Source organism: Ursus arctos, unplaced genomic scaffold (genome assembly GCF_023065955.2).
Source record: "Ursus arctos isolate Adak ecotype North America unplaced genomic scaffold, UrsArc2.0 scaffold_19, whole genome shotgun sequence".
Taxonomy (NCBI): Eukaryota; Metazoa; Chordata; class Mammalia; order Carnivora; family Ursidae; genus Ursus; species Ursus arctos.
The window spans coordinates 22,931,236-22,951,587 of record NW_026622863.1 but is presented as its reverse complement, the minus strand read 5'-3'; the positions used below and the strand labels follow the sequence as shown (position 1 = coordinate 22,951,587).

The 20,352-nt window shown below is 49.5% G+C and overlaps 2 protein-coding genes across 3 annotated transcripts; both read left to right on the top strand.

Moving 5' to 3' along the window:
* Nucleotides 1–656: 656 nt before the first annotated feature.
* Nucleotides 657–6,966, top strand: LOC113252395 (dipeptidase 2-like). 2 transcript variants are annotated; one of them, XM_026495057.4, is made up of 11 exons: nt 657–1,460; nt 2,387–2,648; nt 2,979–3,105; nt 3,386–3,515; nt 3,599–3,740; nt 3,999–4,068; nt 4,187–4,363; nt 4,713–4,797; nt 5,426–5,501; nt 6,372–6,507; nt 6,601–6,966. In XM_026495057.4, exons 2-11 carry the CDS (start codon nt 2,431–2,433, stop codon nt 6,853–6,855), a joined length of 1,416 nt encoding a protein of 471 aa, XP_026350842.1. In that variant the 5' UTR covers nt 657–1,460; nt 2,387–2,430; the 3' UTR covers nt 6,856–6,966. The 2 variants fall into 2 exon arrangements, with proteins under 2 accessions (XP_026350842.1, XP_048079726.1); XM_048223769.2 differs by lacking the exon at nt 4,187–4,363 and having other exon boundaries at nt 1,333–1,460.
* Nucleotides 6,967–12,789: 5,823 nt separating this feature from the next.
* DPEP3 (dipeptidase 3) lies at nt 12,790–16,854 on the top strand. The gene is made up of 10 exons (XM_026495048.2): nt 12,790–13,028; nt 13,374–13,500; nt 13,999–14,128; nt 14,217–14,358; nt 14,589–14,658; nt 14,791–14,967; nt 15,254–15,338; nt 15,822–15,897; nt 16,383–16,518; nt 16,612–16,854. The coding sequence occupies exons 1-10, from the start codon at nt 12,790–12,792 to the stop codon at nt 16,852–16,854; spliced, it is 1,425 nt and encodes a 474-aa protein (XP_026350833.1).
* Nucleotides 16,855–20,352: the final 3,498 nt, after the last annotated feature.

The window sequence follows — 20,352 nt, the reverse complement described above, 5'->3', positions numbered from 1 at the left end:
GAAAGAGAAGGAGAGGGAGGGAGGGAGGAAGGAAGGGAAAGAGGTAGGGAGGAGGGGACGGGGGAAGGAACAGGACAAGGCTTTACTAGTGTGTGTTTATTTCCCCCTGCACAGGACAGGGTAGAGAGATGGCCTCTGGAGAGGGAAAAAGGAGAAGAGGCCACTTGGTTGGCTGAAACCCCCTTGCTGAGTATGAGTATACACATGTCACTGAGTGTATAAGGGTCTGGATATGTCTGTGTTTCTGTGATTGGCTTTGTATGGTCACCTCAAGGCCATAACTAGCAGGGCTAGTTAGTTTAAGAACTGAACTTGAACGTTACTGAAAATTATTCTGCCTGGCTGATCTTCTACAGAGATGGTGCCCACTTTCTATGGTTCAGCACTGCCTGTCTCTGCTGGGCTAGAGTTTCCTCCAAGTCTTGGAGTGTAAGACATCTGGCTCCTGGAGAAAAGCTAACAAACCTTGAAAAGCTAAATTTTCCCTTCTCATTTCTTGTCAGCAGCTGCTATTTATTCTGGATTTCCTGCCTACCTCTTCCCATTGTTTATACTCCCCCACTTCCTGGGGGGCTATTAAGAGTGGAATAGACAAGTTGTTTATTCCCCAAACCAACATTTTTGTCTTGGAGACGAGCCATCCCAGAGTTTCTCCTCCCTTTCCCCACTTGCTGGCTTTGTGAGTGGGTGTGGGGCTGCTGGTCAGCAGTAGGGGGAGAAAGGAGGGAGCCAGGTCTGAGTTTGGGCTCCCCAGCCACCCAGGGCAAGGACATACCCTAGGGGACTCACACTCTGCAGTGTGGCTGCCCAGAGAACCCCCACCCCCAGCTGCAGTAGTCAGAGAGCAGACCCACCTCCAGCACAGTGCCACTGGCTTGCCCTTCATCCCTGCTTGCTGGCACCAAGCACCATCATATGCACAATCACTCAGATATACCCAAGCCCAGACCGGGCCCCTCCTGGGTAGCCCAGGACCTCTGGTTCCTCTGGCAGAGTTTTGCTCATTTCCTTTCTAGGGTGGTTTCTAGAGTCTCCAGTCCCCAGACTTATGTCACTACCCCTGCACTGGTCACTCCTGGCACCTGGAAAAGTTCCAAAGGTGAAGCAGCTCCAGAGGGTGCCAAGGTTCACAGTGGAACCTTGAGAGGCTGGGGAGGAAGGAGTTTGGGCAGAGACCTTGAAGCCTCTCAGTGGCAGAGCTTCTGAGGGAAGATGCATTCCCCTGTGTTGGGGGGAGGGGGGGGGCGGGTGTGTAGGGAGGTGGTTCCTGGAGGAGGCAGCTAGGGTGAAGGCCTGAGGCTGGGAATGAGGGTGGGGCCTTCAGAGGAAGGAGTTTTCTGGAAGAGCTAGAGCCACAGGAGCTAGAAGATAAGGCGGATGTAGCCTCAGAACCCAGATGCCAGGCCCTTCCTTAGGACCCACACGTCCGACTTCAACGGAGACAGGGCTTCCACACTGAGGTAGGTGGGATCCTGACCAACAGCTCAGCCAGCAGCTCTGGGAGGAATGTTGCTGGGATGGGGGGAGGGGTGCTCTGCTGCCCTAAAAATGACTTAATTTCCTTCCACTCAAAGAGCTTACTGAGTTCCTGCTCTGTTCAGTAAGCCCCCCCCCCCACCCTTCCCAGTAGGTTGCTCAGCTCACACACCCCAAATCCCTCCATTCAGACCCTGCAGAGGTGTAGCATCTCCTGAGGAGGGAGCTCTTTCCTGAGACTGACTGGGGAAGACGGGGAGAGGGGCACCCCTGACAGTTCCCCAGGGGAATGGACAAATAGGCAAGGAAATAAGGTAGGGGAGAGAGAGGTCAGGGGCAGAGGGCCTCTTCCTGAATGCAAAGCCCACAAGGTTAACCCCTCATTTCCAGGAACTCTCTCCTCCCAACCCCACCCTCACTGTGGCTCAGCAGCAGGAATCGGAGAGCTCTAGAGTACTGTGGCCAGAGACATTTGCATGTAGCCCTCAGGGTGGCTGGTGCAGGATGCAGGCAAATTGGGGACGTGATGTGATTGAGAGAGGCCTCAGGGTGAGGGCTACTCTCGGGGAGGAGCACCCTAAGCCTTCTCTCTCGGGGGGGAGCACCCTAAGCCTTCTCTCTCGGGGGATCGAGGTTAGAGGCAGTAGCAGAGCAACCTGCGTCAGTCCCTTGGAACACTGGGGGTAAGGAGAGAGGCAAGAGCAGAGAGTGCCCGCCCAGAGGATGCTGTCTTGTAGGCTAGGGGCTGGGAGTGGGGTGGGGAGGCGGTGGGGGAGAGGGAGAGACTGCCAAGACAGAGAGCCGGGGTCCAAGGTCCTGCGAGTCCGTTCTCCCCTTGCTAACCGCCGCTGCGCGGTCGGAGTCGACGTTCCAGACTCTCTTCGCCCTCTGCCCCTCGCCCCCCCTTCAGGCTCTCGACACCGGTCCCTGCCTGCCTGTCCGGCCCTGCGCAGCATGCAGCCCCTGGGCCTGGAGGCTACCCCCGCGCTCCGCCGGCGACCTCTGCTGCGTCTCCTGTTCCTAGTGTTGCTGCTGCTGCTGCCACGGCCGATAACCCGTGCCCAGACTACACCGGGAACCCCCAGCTCCCGGACCCCGCCGGCCACCCCCAGCTCCCCAAGTCTGCGGGAGCGCGTGCGAGCCCTGATGCGGGACTTCCCTCTGGTGGACGGGTGCGTAGGTGTGGTGTGGGGGCGCGTGAAGACTGAGCCCACCCCAAAGCTGGGGAAGGAGTTCTCAGCGTGCAGGACTAGTGAGGAAACTCCTTTACACCACCCCTGGACGCACTCTCCCATCCTCCATGGGTGCCTTTTCCCTTCCTCTGTCACTACTACACCCCTAGTGGGAACCCCCCAGCCTAGTCCTCAACGGGTTCTAGTATAGTCTGTGTGACAGTGTGGGGGGGGGCATCCCCCCACCCAAGGTTGGCCCCTGTCCTGCTTGATTCCAAGGCTTAAGAAGCCCACCCATTTGCCCCTGACCTTGCCTTGCCCTCCCTCCAGCCACAACGACATGCCTGTTGTCCTGAGGCAGTTCTACCACAACCGGCTACAGGATGTCAATCTGCGCAATTTCAGCCATGGCCAGACTAGCCTGGACAGGCTTAGGGCTGGTCTCGTCGGTGCCCAGGTACCACAGGGACACACAGCGTGGCTGAGAGGGAGTGTGGGGGCCCCAGAGACCACAGGTTAGTCACATGGGAACTCAGTTACCGTAGGGCCCCCAAATGCTACAACATGGATGCTGGGGGCTGCAGGGGTCACAGTGAACTAGTTTGATGGGCATCCAAGTACCACAGAATAAGCAGTGCATTACAAGTGACCGTTTTTGCTGTGTGGGCTGTGAAGGCGAGAAGCGCAGGGAGCTCCAAAGCAACCCCTGTGCAAGCCAACCCATGGCCTTCCCCCAGTTCTGGTCAGCCTACGTCCCATGCCAGACCCAGGAACGGGATGCCTTGCGCCTCACCCTGGAGCAAATTGACCTCATCCGCCGCATGTGTGCCTCCTATTCTGAGTTGGAGCTTGTGACCTCAGTTAAAGGTAGGCAGACTAGTGGGGGGTGATAGGGCCTTGTTTGAATACCCCAGCCTCTGAAAGTGATCATCTGACCTACTTGCCCCCAGCTCTGAACAACACCCGGAAGTTAGCTTGCCTCATTGGCGTGGAGGGTGGCCACTCGCTGGACAGTAGCCTTTCCATCTTGCGTACCTTCTATGTGCTGGGTGTGCGCTACCTGACACTCACTCACACCTGCAACACACCCTGGTGAGCACGGTGCACATGGTATGCACCCACTGATCCAGCCATCTGCCCCAGATCACACTGGGGCTCAGACCAAGCTTTATCCCTGGGATCTGATACTGACCCTGGAGTGGGGAGGGGAGCAGGGTTTTACAGAGCAAGACTGGATTCCCAGCCCAGCTTGGGTCCCTGCTCACTCCAGGGGGTTGCAGGTAGAGGATTCGGTAGGCTCTTGTGGCCCAGTCATGGCACCATTCAGACTGCCTCCTGGTCATCCTGCAGGGCAGAGAGCTCAGCTAAAGGCATCCATTCCTTCTACAACAATGTCAGTGGGTTGACCAGCTTCGGTGAGGTAAGGACCCTAATTCCATACCCTGCCCCACATGAATGTGCATGCCCCACCAGTTCCCTACAGAAAAATGCACGGGCATGTACACCCCTGATGCCCTTTCCCCAACCTGTCCCTGCAGAAGGTGGTAGTGGAAATGAACCGCTTGGGCATGATGGTAGATTTGTCCCATGTCTCAGACACTGTGGCTCGGCGAGCCTTGGAAGTGTCACGGGCACCTGTGATCTTCTCCCACTCTGCTGCCCGAGGTGTGTGCAAGAATGCCAGGAACGTTCCTGATGATATCTTACAGCTTCTGGTGAGAGACTGCCCTGGCCCTCAAACCCAAAGCAAAAGGTTTAAACCAGGAGCTCTTGAACTTGAGCCCCTGTTCCCTCAACTTCCTCAAACCCTAGGCTGAACATCTGCCCCACAAACCCATAGTCTACAGCCCCTGAATTCTTGAACTCAGGTGTGAGGGTTCTAAGTGGTAAATACTCCAAGACATTTCCATCCCAACCAGAGCTGAGACTCCTCCATTCACACAAACCTAGAGGTGAAGTCTCCTCTGACCTCAAAGCCGGAGCTGAACACCTTCCTCACAGGAGCCTAGCGGCAGGTAGTTGTTCTGGGGGTGAAGGTGAGTGTCCATTTGTCCACCCCTGCAGAAGAAGAATGGTGGCATCGTGATGGTGACTTTGTCAGTAGGAGTGCTGCAATGCAACCTGCTAGCCAACGTGTCCACTGTGGCAGGTAAGCCCTGCCTGGGCTCTCTGAATAGCTCTGATTTGGACCTGAAGCCTTGGGGGGAGGGCCTCAGTACAGCCCCAGTGGTCTGACCCATTCTTGGCTATAGGCACAACTCCTAAAAATTCAATGATGGATGGTATAAAGCACCTTGGTGCCATGTGGAACTGACAACGCAGAGTTGGTAACAACGATACTCATGGGTATAAGGGAGGCAGTCAGACATGCAGCCCAGGTGCCAACGATCTATGCCTCTGCAGGGGCTCCCAAAGCTCTGCCCCCACCTCAGACCAAGGGACTCGGCAGCCCCGTAAGTCTCTGTGGTCTTTGTCAGTTGCATTCTTTGTCCCTCGCTCATCCTCCACACCCATGGAAAGGAGCCCCCATGGTTCTCAAGGAGACTGGAGGCAGGGTGATCCTGGATGAGAAATGGCTGAAATGAGGTCCACTCCAAATCTAAATTCCAGTCTAGAGTCAAGTGGGATCAGCCTCCTCAAGTTGGCACACTGGGTGCCAGGCCATGAAGGAACTGGCCTGCGTGGCCTACAGGCTGCAAGAAGGGGAATCAGTAGAGTGTAGTCCCCACCCCACCCCTGCTCTGTAAGCCCCACACTGCTGACTCTCCATCCCCCAGATCACTTTGACTACATCAGGGCAGTCATTGGATCCAAGTTCATTGGGATTGGCGGAGATTATGATGGGGTCGGGCGGTAAGTGCTTCTCTATGGCTTGTCTGGGGCTAGCTGTGCCACCTTGATAGTCTCCATGCCCACCACACCATGGTCCTCATAGCCTTTAGGCATGCCTTGAATCTCCCCACACCCATCATCCGTTTCCTTCTGTTTGTCTGTGACTCCTTGGCCCCACTCTAGGTCATCATCTGCCCAGTAGGTACACGCACTCTTAGTGCCAGCAGACCCATTACTTCTTTTTTTTAAATTTTATTTATTTAAGTAATCTTTATGCCCAACGTGGGGCTTCAGCTCACAATCCCGAGATCAAGAGTCACATGCTTTTCCGACCAAGCCAGCCAGGGTGCCCCTGACCCACTGCTTCTGAGCAGACTCTTAGCAAGGTCTGGTGTGAACTGACCATTTCCTCTGCCTGCAGCTGGGTCTGTACCTGTAGGACGTCAACCCAATTCTTAAAAAGCTTTTCTTTTTTTTTTTTTATAAATGGAGGAAAACATTGTATTCAGTGAAAGGCACAGTTTGTTTTTTTTTTTTTAAGTAGGCTCCATGCCCAATGTGGAGCCCAAAATGGGGCTTGAACTCATGACCCTGAGATCAAGACCTGAACTGAGATCAAGAGTGGGGTGTTTAACTGACCGAGCCACCCAGGCACCCCAGCATAGATCTTAACAATACAGTTCAATGAGTTTTTATGAATATTCAAAGTGGCTAAGAGCTTCCTTCTGCAGGGTAAAGAGCAGGTGTGAATCACTTACCCTCTCCAAGTCTCCCTTTCCCATATCTGACCAGACCTGGGGTTCAGGAGACCTGGACACATGGGGCTGTGGCTCTGAGTTGAACAGGGAACAGGGCTGAGATTTCACAGCTGGCTGGCTTGCGGCCACACAGGTTCCCTCAGGGGCTGGAGGACGTGTCCACGTACCCGGTTCTGATAGAGGAGTTGCTGAGTCGTGGCTGGAGTGAGGAAGAGCTCCAGGGTGTCCTTCGTGAAAACCTGCTGCGGGTCTTCGGGCAGGTGGAACAGGTACGCTGGGCTGGGCAAAAGAGTAGCTCAGGGGTCTGAGCAAGTGCATTGGAGTGGCTGTGGGAGTTGCTGACCGCTGACTGCTACCTCCAGGTACGGGAAGCGAGCAAGGGGCAAAGCCCCTTGGAGGATGAGTTCCCTGATGAGCAGCTGGGCAGCTCTTGCCGCTCCGTTCTCTCACATCTGCATCAGACACAGTACCTGGCACCAGACCAGAAACTAACTGAGACTTCAGCACATTGGACACCTAAGTGGTCATCGAAACAATCATTGTCAGAATCTCCCCTCAGCATGGCTCCAGGCCTCACGGTTATTGCTGCCTGTTTAGTCCTCATTCTGTGGTTCTGATGACCCAGTTAATCCTACCAGTTGTTACCATGGCAGCCACAGATAACCCTCAATGTTCCCCCATCATGTGGGCAGAAACATTTTCTGAAAATAAATGTTTTACACATGGAACCAGGCATGAGTGTCCTCTGTGGCGGGGTCTGGTGGCACAGGCTCCCAATTTTGGTGGTTGGATTGGGACCCTGCAGTTCAGCCACCAGTTACTGAAGTAAGACCTGAGTCTCACTAGCATGACCCAAGAAGACCCTGATGGCTGGGCTCAGCACTGGAAGAAGACAGTGGGTAGCTCCAGCTGTGGGACAGTGGATCTTCCTCTGGGTTGCCTCTCAGTAGCTCACCTCAGTCCACATCCTGACCCACTGACCACCACCCACTGACCATCCTGAAGGGAATTCTGGTTCAGATTCCCAAGAAGGGAACCTGCGTGGATCGCAAATGATCTTTGTTCCTATTTGGACAGAGCCCAGAATGCCAGGCTACATGATAAGCCATGGGCCTCCAATGACTGAACTTCCCTGGATGTGGACCCACCCCCTCCCCTGCCCCTCAGGGACTTCCTCTCTGAGAGGCACAAGCTACTTAGAAAACCATTCTGTCTTGGGGTGCCTGGGTGGCTCAGTCGTTGAGCGTCTGCCTTTGGCTCAGGGCGTGATCCCGGGTCCCTGGGATCAAGCCCCGCATCGGGCCCCTGCTTCTTCCTCTCCCACTCCCCCTGCTTGTGTTCCCTCTCTCACTGGTTGTCTGTCAAATAAATAAATAAAATCTTAAAAAAAAAAAAAACCATTCCCCCATCTTATCCCCAGGCCATTAATGGTAATAGCAACTGCATTAATAATAGCCAAAATTAAGAGTAATGTGTTAATAATGACAGCTAATAATAATAAATAACGTATAATAATAGATAATGGCTAATAAAAATAATAGTTAATACTCACAGTCTATGCATACCCCGTGACTGAGTAATTTCACCCCAGGTATATATCCAACAGGAATGCATACATAGGTTTTCCAAAAGGCATACGAAATAATACTTAAAGCAGCAGTTTTCATAATAACCCCAAACTGTAGTTCAAAGCCTGGGTGGCTCAGTTCGTTGAGCATCCAACTCTTGATTTTGTCTCAGGTCATGATCTCAGGGTCATGAGATCGAGTCCGGCGTCAGGCTCAGCACTGGACCTGGAGCCTGCTTGAGGACTGCTTACAACTCTCTCTCCCCTCTCCCTATGCGCCTAACCCCTGCACCCCACGTGTGTGTGTGCACACGCTTTCTCTCTCTCTAAAAAAAAAAAAAAATTAAATTAAAATCACATTAATTTTAGGAACAACTGGCAACTGAATTTTAATGGAAATAATGGAAATTCATACACACTGGAATATCTTTAGTCTGATGAATGAAAGTAACTACCAGTGTTTCATTCTAAGCACAATAAAAATATTCTTCAAAAATGAAGGAAAAGTAATACATTTTCAGACCAATAAAAGCAGACTTAGAAATTGAAAATACACAAATCACCTAATGAGAATACCAATTATTATGGAAAAAGGTAAATATCAAATAGAAATTAAGGAGATCATAGATGCCTGAATTTCACATTTGAAGTGAAGGTATGAAAATTAAACAAAGTGTCTTCAGATTTTGAATTTTTAACTGGAGAAAAGTTATGTTCTATGAATACATATGATTTGTTACAAGCAGCCATTCACTTGACTCTTACATATTCTGAAATTTTAAGTCCTGTAGAAATTCCATCTAAAATAGTTTTAAGAGGGGTACCTGGCTGGCTCAGTTGCTGGAGCATGCGACCCTTGATCTCGGGGTTGTAGGTCCGAGCCCCTCATTGGGTGTAGATATTACTTAAAACATAAAATCTAAAAAATAAAATATTTTTAAGAAACACACAACGATGATACTTAAAATCAGCATTGGATTTGGATTTTTAAAAATTGATTAATGACTTTTGCTTAGTGGAATTTTATGCAAATTTGGACATGGCCTTGAAAAAAATTTTAACTATACCACTCACGATGGCATTCTATAAAAGAAGTTGTATAAACTGCAGTTACTTAAAAATTATTTAAGATCCTCACTTGGTCAAGAGAAATTGCCAAACATTCAATCTCCCAATAGAAAATGAGCTAAGCGAAGAAGTAGATTTTGAAAATATTTCTGAGATGTTCATTGTCACTTCCTATCAAGGAAATGCAAATGAAAACCACCATGAGGTATCCTCTCACACCTGTCAGAATGGCTAAAATCAACACAAGAAACAACACATGTTGGCAAGATTGTGGAGAAAAAGGAACACTTGAATACTGTTGGTAGGACTGCAAGCTGGTACAGCCACTGTGGAAAACAGTATGGAGGTTCCTCAAAAAGTTAAAAATAGAACTACCCTACAGAGCCAGCAATGGCACTACTGGGTATTTACCCAAAGAACACAAAAACACTGATTCAAAGGGATACGTGCACCCCCATGTTTATAGCAGCATTATTTACAATAGCCAAATTATGGAAGCAGGCCAAGTGTCCATCGAGTGATGAATGGATAAAGAAGATGAGGCATATATATATATATATATAGATATATATATATATATATATATATATATATACACAGAACATTATTCAGATATAAAAAGGAATGAAATCTTGTCATTTGCAATGACATGGATAGAGGTAGAGAGTATAATACTAAGCAAAATAAGTCAGAGAAAGACAAATACCATATGATTTCACTCTTTTGGAATTTAAGAAACAAAACAAACAAAGGGAAAAAGAGAAAGACAGACAAATGAAGAAACAGACTGTTAACTGTAGAAAACAAACTGATGGTTATCAGAGAGGAGGTGGGTGGGGGGATGGGTGAAACAGGTGATGGGGATTAAGGAATGCCTTGATGAGCACTGGGTGATGTATGGAATTGCTGAGACTACTATAATATGTGCACCTGAAACTAATACAATACTGTATGTTAATTAACTAGAATTACAATAAAAACTTAAAAAGCCAAAAAAAAAAAAAAAAAGGAAGAAAGAAAGAAAATTTTATTCATGTGTTTGCCTCCATTAAAGCCAGTTAAGTAAAATTATAATAAATTCTGTTTTGGGTATGAATAAAATAATGCTGTGAGTTAATACACCGACTTTTCAGTTCTATAATATTTTTCAACTATTTTAGTGTTCTAGAAAAATTCATCATTAAAAATGTATATCGGAACACACATTTTCCTTTTCCCTCAGGCTCCAAATTGGCTGCGCTCTACAGTATTACTCAGAAAGTTCTAATAGTGCTTTCTGTTCATTTTACCTGTTCTCTCCTTTCTTGACTCCTTTGGGTAGATTGAGTAGCACTCTGAGGTGACCTTAATCCCTTTACAGATCCTTCCAAGTGGAGCTGATCCAGCTCAGGGTCCATGTAGGAAAAATGGGAAGAGGTGGTAGAAGATAGAAGCTTATGGGAGGGCCCTGTGTTGCTGGGGAGCAGACATCTTAAGGATAGGACCTTGCTCAGCGGTGCAGGTGCTCTAAACACCAGTGGCAAGGCTGCTCTGTGACAGCCAGAAGTTGGAGACTGCAGCCAACTGTCACTGCTGGAACAGAAAAAAACTGCCTTTCAGTTTCCTCTGTAGGCCCTATTGGCGGAATGCCAGGATGCCAGCTAGGGGTCTAGGAAATGTGGTTTCAGGAGTTTGAGCCCCAGCCTCACAGAGCAGAGAAAAGAAGACTGCATCTAGAGTTGAGAGACAATTGCTTAATAACCAGACCTGCTGCAGGCCTGGAGTAGGTTCACTCATTCTTTCTCCTAGGTGCATTCTTTTGTGTTCTAACTCAAAACTAAGTGTTCATCAGGGTCCTCCTTACTTTGGTGGACCCTGGACACAAATCTCTGTCTCTTCAGACCACAACACCCCTTGTGGAAGAGACAGCCCAAAAGTCAGGCTCATCTCTGGGTTTCCACCCTCACTGGATCCTCATCAAGTAATTTTTAAAATATCTTGTTTAACTCTCTGATGTCTTCAGGAAGATCATTTTTACATTTTGCCCAAATTTTTCAGTCATTATCAGGAAGAGTATAACTCTGATTTACTTAGTAAACCAAAACCAGACATTTGAAATGGTGTCTATGTATTAATTTGATGACATTAAAGAACTACCCTATAAATCTTATAAACATTATGCCCTCTCCTTTCACCTAAGACTATTATAGGAAATAGCTGTATATGCAATACTTCATAACTTTTAAAAATATATTTATTTGTTTATGAGAGGCAGAAAGAACAGAATTGGAGGGACAGAGGGAGAGGGCAGAGAGACAATCTCAAGCAGACTCCTCACTGAGCGTGAAGCCTGACTCAGGGAGATCATGACCTGAGCTGAAACCAAGAGTCAGACACTTAACCAACTGAGCCACCCAAGTGCCCCAGTACTTCTGAATTTTTGATAAACTATTATTTATCATTCATTATGTTGCTTATATCACTTAAATGAAGACCTCCCATGGCAAGACAGCTTGGTATATGAGAGACCAGAATAAACATTCTCTCTTTCTGTCTCTCTCTCTCACTGCTGAGAGAGCCAAAGCTGGAGGCAGCAGGGTCAGACTTAGTCCTTAACCCTAGGCATGAGTAGGGAGCAGTGATGGACAGGAGGCAGTTGTGACCAGAGGTCAAGGCCCTTCTCCTGGTGCCCAGAAGGGGAGGCCCAATTATCAGGGAGCTCAGATGGGAGAACATTTGAGAGGCCCAGATACAGAAGGGAGTGATTCAGATTTTAGTCTATGCTACAAGCCCCTCTCAGCCCCGTAGGACCTGGTGCAGGCCCAGGAAGCCCAGATGCCACCCAAATGCAGTTCCGAGATCAGCTCCCAGTGCATCAGCTCTTTTTCTGCAGAAAACAATGAATTACACTAGCCAGGCCTCTGGCCATCCTGGAAACCACCTTGTCTTGAAGCCCCTCATACTCTTACCAGCAAGAACTCTTGTCTCACTACTCTATGTCTTCGAGGGCCTTCCAGCTCCTCACCTACAGACAGCTGTCCTGTCCAAACCAGACCTTTCCCTGGGCTATTGTCCAACCCGGGATGCCCTCTCCACCTGCTGCCAATCCAGACCCCATCCTTTCAAGGCTCAGCTGCTGTGGTGCCTCCACTAATCTCTTATCAAACTGGCCAGCCTTCACCAGCATTACCCACGACATCCCTCAGCCAGGATGACCATATTACAGAAAAAGATGTGACATAAATTGACCAGGGAGTGGGTAACCCCCTTTCCAAGATGGCTACTAACTAATGTTTAGTATCTAGAGTGTTTTTTTTGTGCATATATTAACACATTACAGAAGCAAATTTCAATACTAGATACTAAAACAAAATGGTTTTCCATAATATTATACTTAAATTCATTTTTATTAAAAATAAAATGGAGAACCCTCTTTCTCTCAGTTAAAACATACAGATCCAATTCACTCTTTTTCATAGAACGTTTGACCTATTGCAGGGTGGGGCACATTCCTGCAACTAAAACCCCACGTGGACCTGCGACCTGTCTGGCTAGGGGTGAGATTGGGGAGGCTGCGGGCCTCCCCCGTCCTCCCCGCCCTCCCCGCCATCTGTTCGTGGGTCCCAGCAGCCGGGAAAGTAGTAGGTGCAGGAGCAGATGCTGGAGGGGAGGGCGCGCGCTGCAGAGGCTGGTCGGGCCCACTGGGGCGTCCTCCTAGTTGGGGGCGGAGGTCTGTGTCGCCCCCTGTGGCCACGCGCGCGGCAGCTGCGCGAATACCTGCTCGGTGGAAGCGTTCTGACTCCAGCCCCCTCCTCACGAGGCCGTGCCGCTGGGTCACCTTAATCGACGGTCGGTCAGGACCCTATTGTCGCCCTCTGCCCCTCCCCGCCCCTCCTCTCGAGACCGGCCCCTGCCTGCCCGTCCAACCCTGTGCAGCATGCGGCCTCTGGGCCTTGAGGGTACCCCGGCGCTCCGCCGGCGACCTCTGCTGCGTCTCCTGCTCCTGCTGTCTCTGCTGCAGTGGCGGGTAACCCGCGCCCAGACCACGCCGGGAACCCCCAGAGCCCTGACCACACCCGGAGAACCCAGCTCCCGGACCACGCCGGCCACCTCCAGCACCCCAAGTGTGCGGGAGCGCGCGCGGGCCCTGATGCGGGACTTCCCTCTGGTGGACGGGTGCGTACGTGCGGTGTGGGGGCAGGTGGAGACTGAGCCCACCCCAAAGCTGGGGAAGGAGTTTTCAGCGTGCAGGGCGAGTGAAAAAGCTCCTTCATACCACCCCCTGGATGTACTCTCTCCTCCAACACCCAGGCCCCCTCTCCTCCCATTACAGCGCCGCCACCCCCCCACCCCCGCCTGCGGTACCGTCCCCCCTCTGAAAGCTACACCTCAGGAGTCCTCCCATATTGTCCATGTGACATGGGGAGATGGACTGGGACAGGGCAGGCCCAGGTATGTCGACATGCCCTGCCTGACCTGGAGGTCATGTCCCCAACTCTGACCTTGTCTTGCTGCCCCCAGCCACAACCATTTGCCCCAGCTCCTGAGACAGCTTTTCCAGAACAGGCTACAAGATGTTAACCTGCGAAATTTCAGTCGTGGCCAGACCAGCTTGGACAAGCTTAAGGACGGCCTCGTGGGTGCCCAGGTACCACAGGGATATGCGGGGTACCACAGCATGGCTGCTGGGGAATGTTGGGGCCACAGAAACCCAGATAGACAGGCCTCTTGGTGATTAGAATCATAGGACACACAGTGTGTCATCATGTGGCTGCCGGGAATGTGGGGGCACCGGAGGCCAAGACAGGCCAGCCACATGGGTGCCCAGGTTTTGTGGAGATACACAGAAAGTGACTCGAAAATCTCTGGTGAGTGTGGGGGCTGCTAGAGCCAAAAGGACATAGTGGATTGGCCTTGGGGCATTCACATAGCACAGGAAAAAAAGAGCAGACAATGATGTTTCACAGTCCACAGTCTGACTGCTGGCAACAAGCTTCATAGTCATCAGGATACCATAGGGTCATGAGGTATTTCAATCTGGGCCACTGACCCAAATGAGTGGTTTGGGGGCTGAGGAGGAGTTGGCAGGCCAAGGACATTGGAGACCACCCTAATCTCATTCCGGACCCCCGGGGCCTACCTCTAGTTCTGGTCAGCCTATGCCCCCTGCCAGACCCAGGACCAGGATGCCCTGCGCCTCACCCTGGAGCAGATTGACCTCATCCGTCGCATGTGTGCCTCCTACTCTGAACTGGAGCTTGTGACCTCAGCCACAGGTGGGCTGGCAAATGGGGTATAATTAGGAGCTTGCTCTGGTGGTTCTGGCCCTGGGCTCTGACCACTTGATGATCCATCCTCTTCTAGGTCTGAACAGCACACAAAAGCTGGCCTGCCTCATTGGTGTGGAGGGCGGTCACTCACTGGACAGCAGCCTCTCTGTGCTGCGTGGTTTCTATCTGCTGGGAGTGCGCTACCTAACACTCACCTTCACCTGCAACACGCCCTGGTAAGCACAGTGCCTAGCCAGGGCAAAATGGTAGATGGCATGGTGGGGAAACAGCCAAAGACGTGAGGACAGAGGAGTCCACCCCAGCAGGTCCCTCACACTCCCAGAAAGCTGCTGGCCCAGGTCCTTACTCTGTTCCGGATGGACGGACAAACAGACTGAAGAGCCCCCAGGCTCTGATGCCCATGATGTGGCCTTTGAGAAACTGCCCTCTTCTGGCTGTCCTGCAGGGCAGAAAGTTCCACCAAGTTTAAACACCACGTCTACACCAACATCAGTGGGTTGACAAGCTTTGGTGAGGTGAGGACTCCTGTTCCAGACCCTACCCCACCTGTTCCCTACGAACAGATAATGTGCATGTATGTGCGTCCTTGACATCTCCCCCACCTCAAAAATAAAATTGAAAAAAAAAAAAAAAACCTGTCTCTGCAGAAGGTGGTAGGGGAAATGAACCGCCTGGGCATGATGGTGGACTTGTCCTGTGCATCAGACACCTTGGTACGACAAGCCCTGAAGGTGTCGAAGGCTCCTGTGATCTTCTCCCACTCAGCCGCCAGGGCCGTGTGCAACAGTGTGCTCAATGTTCCCGATGACATCCTCCAACTCCTGGTGAGTAGCTACTTCAGCCCTCAAACCCAGAGCTAGGCGAGCTTCATATAAACATTCTTGACCTTGAACAGAGCTACTAGCCCAGGCCTTACCCTTGGACCCAAGACTTGTTAACTCTCTCCCACCTCTGAAAATCGAAGCCAAATCAGCTCCACTCCAGTACCCACAAACCCGGAGGTGAAGCCTCTTCCAGTCCCTGAAGCTAGGACTGAGCACTGTCCTTCCAGGGCCCCCAGAGCCCAGGCCAGAAGAACCAAACTGAGTGTCCATTTGTTTATCCCTGTAGAAGAAGAATGGTGGCATTGTGATGGTGACGCTGTCCATGGGGGTGCTTCAGTGTAACCTGTTTGCTAATGCATCCACTGTGGCAGGTGAGCCTCACTTGGACTTCTGCCCTTCTAGATTGAGCCTGTGGCCACGGGGGGCCCTTGGGACAGCACCAACAGTTCAGCATGCCTGTTGGGCAATGGGTGGACCTCTGTCAACCCAGGGCAACAGACACAGTTCTTCACTGCCACCCAGATCTGGGGCCACAGTCAGTGCTGGTGTGTTTGGGGGAAGCAACTGCCTCTGCCTCTGAATCTCTTTGCTCTCACCTCTCTAGACAGGACAGGCAGGCTCTCAAGGAACCCAGAGGCAGGGTGGCTCCTGGGCAGAAAAAATTCTAAAAGTGCAGCTCTGAAGTCCACTGTTGAGCCTATAGCCACTTCAGAACTCACAACTGGCCAGAGGCTCCATGAAGCCAGCTGTCATGGGGTGGAGTGCTGTAGGCAGGAGAACTGGCCAGGGCTGAGCTCCCCAGACCAGGGCTAACTCCAGCCTAGTGCTGCCCACCAGTAACCCCTACTCTCTAGATCACTTTGACCACATCAGAACAATCATTGGATCAGAGTTCATCGGGATTGGTGGAAATTATGATGGGTCTGGTCGGTGAGTGTTTCCCTGGGGTTTGTCTTAGGTAGGGGTACAGGAGGGAGTCCTTTAGTCTCTGTTCCAATGCCATTGTCCTCCCATCCTTCAGACCTTGACTCTAGGCTCTGGTTTTCCAGCTCCCCTGATATCTCTCCACTCCCAGGGCCTGTTTCCTGGGCTCTCCCTGTCCCTCCTATGACCTGGTGGACCCCCCACTCCCACTCCAGAACATCACATTCATTAAATACCCTCCTCCCCCAGCAGAGCTCATTTGCCCAGCACATGCTCCACTCCCAGCCCAAAAGATCTGTTTTGGGCCAATCATTTGCTCAGGGCATAAATGCTACAGAAGCTCAGTCTTCAAGGAGCTCCCAAAGTGACATTCAGTAGCCTGAAGAACATGGCCTTCAATTTTGCCTATGTGATTGGGGCTGGTGGGACGGTGGGCCCTAGACCAGGATCAGGGCTGAGATTCCACAGCTGGCTGACTCACAGCCACACAGCTTCCCTCAGGGGCTGGAGGACGTGTCCACGTACCCGGTATTAATAGAGGAGTTGCTGAGTCGTGGCTGGAGCGAGGAAGAGCTCCAGGGTGTCCTTCGTGGAAACTTGCTGCGGGTCTTCAGACAGGTGGAACAGGTATGCGGGCCTGGACAAAAGGATGTTGCAGTGGTTTGAATAGGTGGGGGGGGGGGTGCTATGGGAGCCACTCACTGCAACTCCCACCCCCAGGTGAGAGAGGAGAACAGTGGGCAGAACCCTGTGGAGGATGAGTTTCCAGACAGGCAGGTGGTCAGGTCTTGCCACTCCCACCTCCTGTCTCAGCCGCAGAGTGAACACCTGGCCACACACTTGGAGGTGACCAAGTGGCCAACAAATCGGGTCCTCCAGAGGTCCTCGAAAGCCTCCCCATACTTTGTTCTAGGTCTTGTGGCTACTGCCACATTCTCAATCCTCATCCTGTGTCTCTGGTGACCGGCCAGTCCCCCCGAGGCCACTGTGGCAAAGTCTCACAAAGTGCCCCTCCTGGTCATCCAGACACCAAGTATATCCTGAGAATAAACATTTTGAGTGTGGAGCCTGGTGTGAAAAGTCTTTCCTTCTCCCTGGGGAGCAGGGGAGTGGGGTCTGGTGGGCTCTTGGTTGGTGAGGGGTCTTGTAGGTCTAGCCTCAGCTGCTTGAGGTAAGTGGCCTCCAGCTTTGCCTCTTTCTGGAAGCAATGAGGGATCTTACCATATTCTTATGCTAAAAGCCTGAGCCCACAGAAGAGCGCAAAGGAATCTAGTTCTGTGTGGTTCTATCCCATCATGGAATGTGACAATGGGTGGGTTCCCAGTCTCTGAAAGGTTCAAGTGTGTGTGTGTGTGTGTGTGTGTGTGTTTTAAGATTTATTTATTTATTTTAAAGAGAGGGGGTGCGGGAGAGGGAGAGAGAATCCAAGCAGACTCCACCCTGAGCACGCAGCTGGAGCCAGACGCAGGGCTCCATCTCATGATCAGATCACAACCTGAGCCAAAACTAAGAGTTGGACGCCTAACCGGCTGGGCCACCCAGTCACCCCGTGTGTGTGGGGTGTGTGTGTGTGTGTGTGTGTGTGTGTGTGTTTAAGAAGCTGAAGCTGATACCATTTATAAAATAAACAGTAACTTGTTTGGAGATATCAAGAGAGAAAATTTATAAAGATTTTAGATTTTTTCAAATAAAGTCCTGATTTGTTGTTAAACTGATTTTTTAGTGGCAGGGGGTAAATCAAATCTTAAAAAGAAAAAGAAAAGGAAACTAGCACCATTCGCTTCGCTTACTACAGACCCTCCATCTTTGGCCGCTTTTCCTCTCCTGATCCACTCAGGCCAGAGCCTGATCTAAGTTCCTTCCATGGGAACTTGAAACTGGGAGAAAGAGAAATTATACTCTCTGTGTATGTATGTGTTATATACAGTGCCCGTGTTATATATAGTGCCCATGTTATAAATCATGTCCATATATATCTAGGTCTATTTTTGAATTCTGTTCCATTTACTTGTTTATCTATCACAATATCAATACCACAATGTCTTAATTTCAGTAACTTTTAAGCAAGTCTTGCTATCTGGTAGAATGAGTTCTGTCACTTTAAGGGTATTATTTCAATCAGTGTTTGATCAGATAAATAGATCCACTATGAATGATATAAAATAAGAGATTTATCATAGGGATTGGACTTCATGCATATGTAGAGGCCAGTGGAAAAATCTGTGCAAGGCTGTTTGTTTGTGCATATAAGCCAGCCAGAAGTTAGGAGGGAGAGCTGCATGTGAGATGAAGGAGAACAAGGACAAACTGGGACAACTGGATATTCATTTGGGGAAAAGAAAAAAAAAAAGATTATTGGCCCCTTAGCTCACACCATACAGAATGCAACATGCAATATAAAATTAATTTGAATATATTATTGATCCAAATGCAAAAGGCGAAAGATTAAAGCTCTTAGAAGATAATGTAGGAAAATACTTTGGTGACCTCAGCATAGGTACACTAGACATAAAAACCTTAATGGCAAAGGAAAATACTGATAAATTGGATGACATTAAAATTAATAACTTACATTTGTCATAAAATACCATTAAAAGGGGTAGAAAAGCAAGCCACAGAGTAATTGTCAACATTTATAATTGACAGAAAATTTATATCCAGAGGCAGACAGCCCAATATAAAAATGAGCAAGATATCTGAATAGGAACTTTATAAGAAAGGATATTCAAATGGCCAATAAGAATATGAAAAGGTAGTCAACCTTATTAGCCACGAAGGAAATGCGAAATAAAACTCATAGTGAAGACAGCTAAAAATTTCAACAGGTGAACAGTACCAAGCGTTAGCAAGAATGTGGAGAAACAAGCATACTTACACCCTGCTGGTGGCAGTATAAACTGACAAAAACTGCTTTGGAAGACAGTTTGACATTTTTTACTTAAGTTGAAGATGCATATATCCAAGGACAGTTACACACAACTTGCAAGAATCTCTCAAAGTAATGTTGAGTGAAAGCCAGGATAAAATAACATATCTCATATTATTCCATGTATATAAAATACAAAAACAGGCAAAAGTGATCTATACCGTTACAGTCAGTTTGGGGGGCGGTAATGCCTGGAAGTGGGCACGAGGAAGGGCTTTTGGGTTTCTGGTAAAGTTCCATGTCTTGATCTGTGTGCAGGTTGCACGTGTGTGTTTATTTTGTGAACATTCGGCATGCTATATACATGTATGGTATGTGAATTTTTCTTTTTCTTTTCTTTTTTTAAATTTATTTTATTTTTTATTTTTTTTTAAGATTTTATTTATTCATTTGCCGGGGAGAAAAAAAGTGAGAGAGCACAAGCAGGGGGAGCAGCAGGCAGAGGGAGAAGCAGGCTCCCTGCTGAGCAAGAAGCCTGATATGGGACTGGATCCCAGGACCCTGGGATCATGACCTGAGCCAAAGGCAGACGCTTAACCGACTGAGCCACACAGGCATCCCAAGAGAATTTTTTTTTTTAATTTTATTTATTTGAGAGAGAAAGAAAGAGAGCAGGGGGGCGGGGCAGAGGGGGAGGGAGACAAAATCCTAGGCAGACTCCCTTCTGAGTGCGGAGCCCTACTCAGAGCTTGATCTCATGACCCTGAGATCATGACCTGAGCCAAAAATGAGTCAGATGCTTAATCGACTGAGCCAAACAGGCACCTCTAGTCTTTGTTTTTTATTTTATTTTATTTTATTTTATTTTATTTTATTTTATTTTATTTTATTTTTTAAAGATTTTATTTATTCATTTGACAGAGATAGAGACGGCCAGCAAGAGAGGGAACACAAGCAGGGGGAGTGGGAGAGGAAGAAACAGGCTTCCAGCACAGGAGCCCGATGTAGGGCTCGATCCCAGAACACCGGGATCACGCCCTGAGCCGAAGGCAGACGCTTAACGACTGAGCCACCCAGGCGCCCCATGTTTTTTTAAATTGTGATATAATTGACACATAATGTGGTATAACTCAGGCATTTTCTAAGGATCTGAGTCTGATGATAACACTTTCCTGTTTTCCTATTTAAAGGCTCAACCTAAGCATACATCCCTGAACATTAAGTTTAGCCTTTTCTGACTTTTATTTTGCTTTTTAAGTAGGCTCTGTGCTGAACATGGGGCTCGAACTCAAGACCTGGAGATCAAGAGTTGTGTGCTCTTCCCACTGAGCCAGCCAGGCATCCCCAAAAACCTTTCTGTTGACAAAAAATATCCATACAGAAAAATTCACATACTGGGACGCCAATGGTTCTTTCTCTGGCCTCGATTGCTTCCTCTTACATGTGTGCAGATCAGTCCTCTGGTGGACTCAAGGGGACCTGCGACAGATCTCCAGACCTCTCTCTTTGTGCAGCTTCCTCCTCTGGTGTTCTAGCCTGCATATCTAGCTGCTTTGGCCTTCCCAAAAGCTGATTTTTTTTTCTCCTCAAAGCAG

What these genes read in the sequence shown, in the direction of transcription:
- LOC113252395 (XM_026495057.4), top strand. Translation starts at nt 2,431, where the DNA reads ATGCAGCCCCTGGGCCTGGAGGCTACCCCCGCGCTCCGCCGGCGACCT. An exon ending in GGTTGACCAGCTTCGGTGAG is followed by an intron (nt 4,069 to 4,186) that starts GTAAGGACCCTA and finishes CTGTCCCTGCAG; the next exon opens with AAGGTGGTAGTGGAAATGAA. An exon ending in CAACGTGTCCACTGTGGCAG is followed by an intron (nt 4,798 to 5,425) that starts GTAAGCCCTGCC and finishes TCCATCCCCCAG; the next exon opens with ATCACTTTGACTACATCAGG.
- DPEP3 (XM_026495048.2), top strand. Translation starts at nt 12,790, where the DNA reads ATGCGGCCTCTGGGCCTTGAGGGTACCCCGGCGCTCCGCCGGCGACCT. An exon ending in GGTTGACAAGCTTTGGTGAG is followed by an intron (nt 14,659 to 14,790) that starts GTGAGGACTCCT and finishes CTGTCTCTGCAG; the next exon opens with AAGGTGGTAGGGGAAATGAA. An exon ending in TAATGCATCCACTGTGGCAG is followed by an intron (nt 15,339 to 15,821) that starts GTGAGCCTCACT and finishes CCTACTCTCTAG; the next exon opens with ATCACTTTGACCACATCAGA.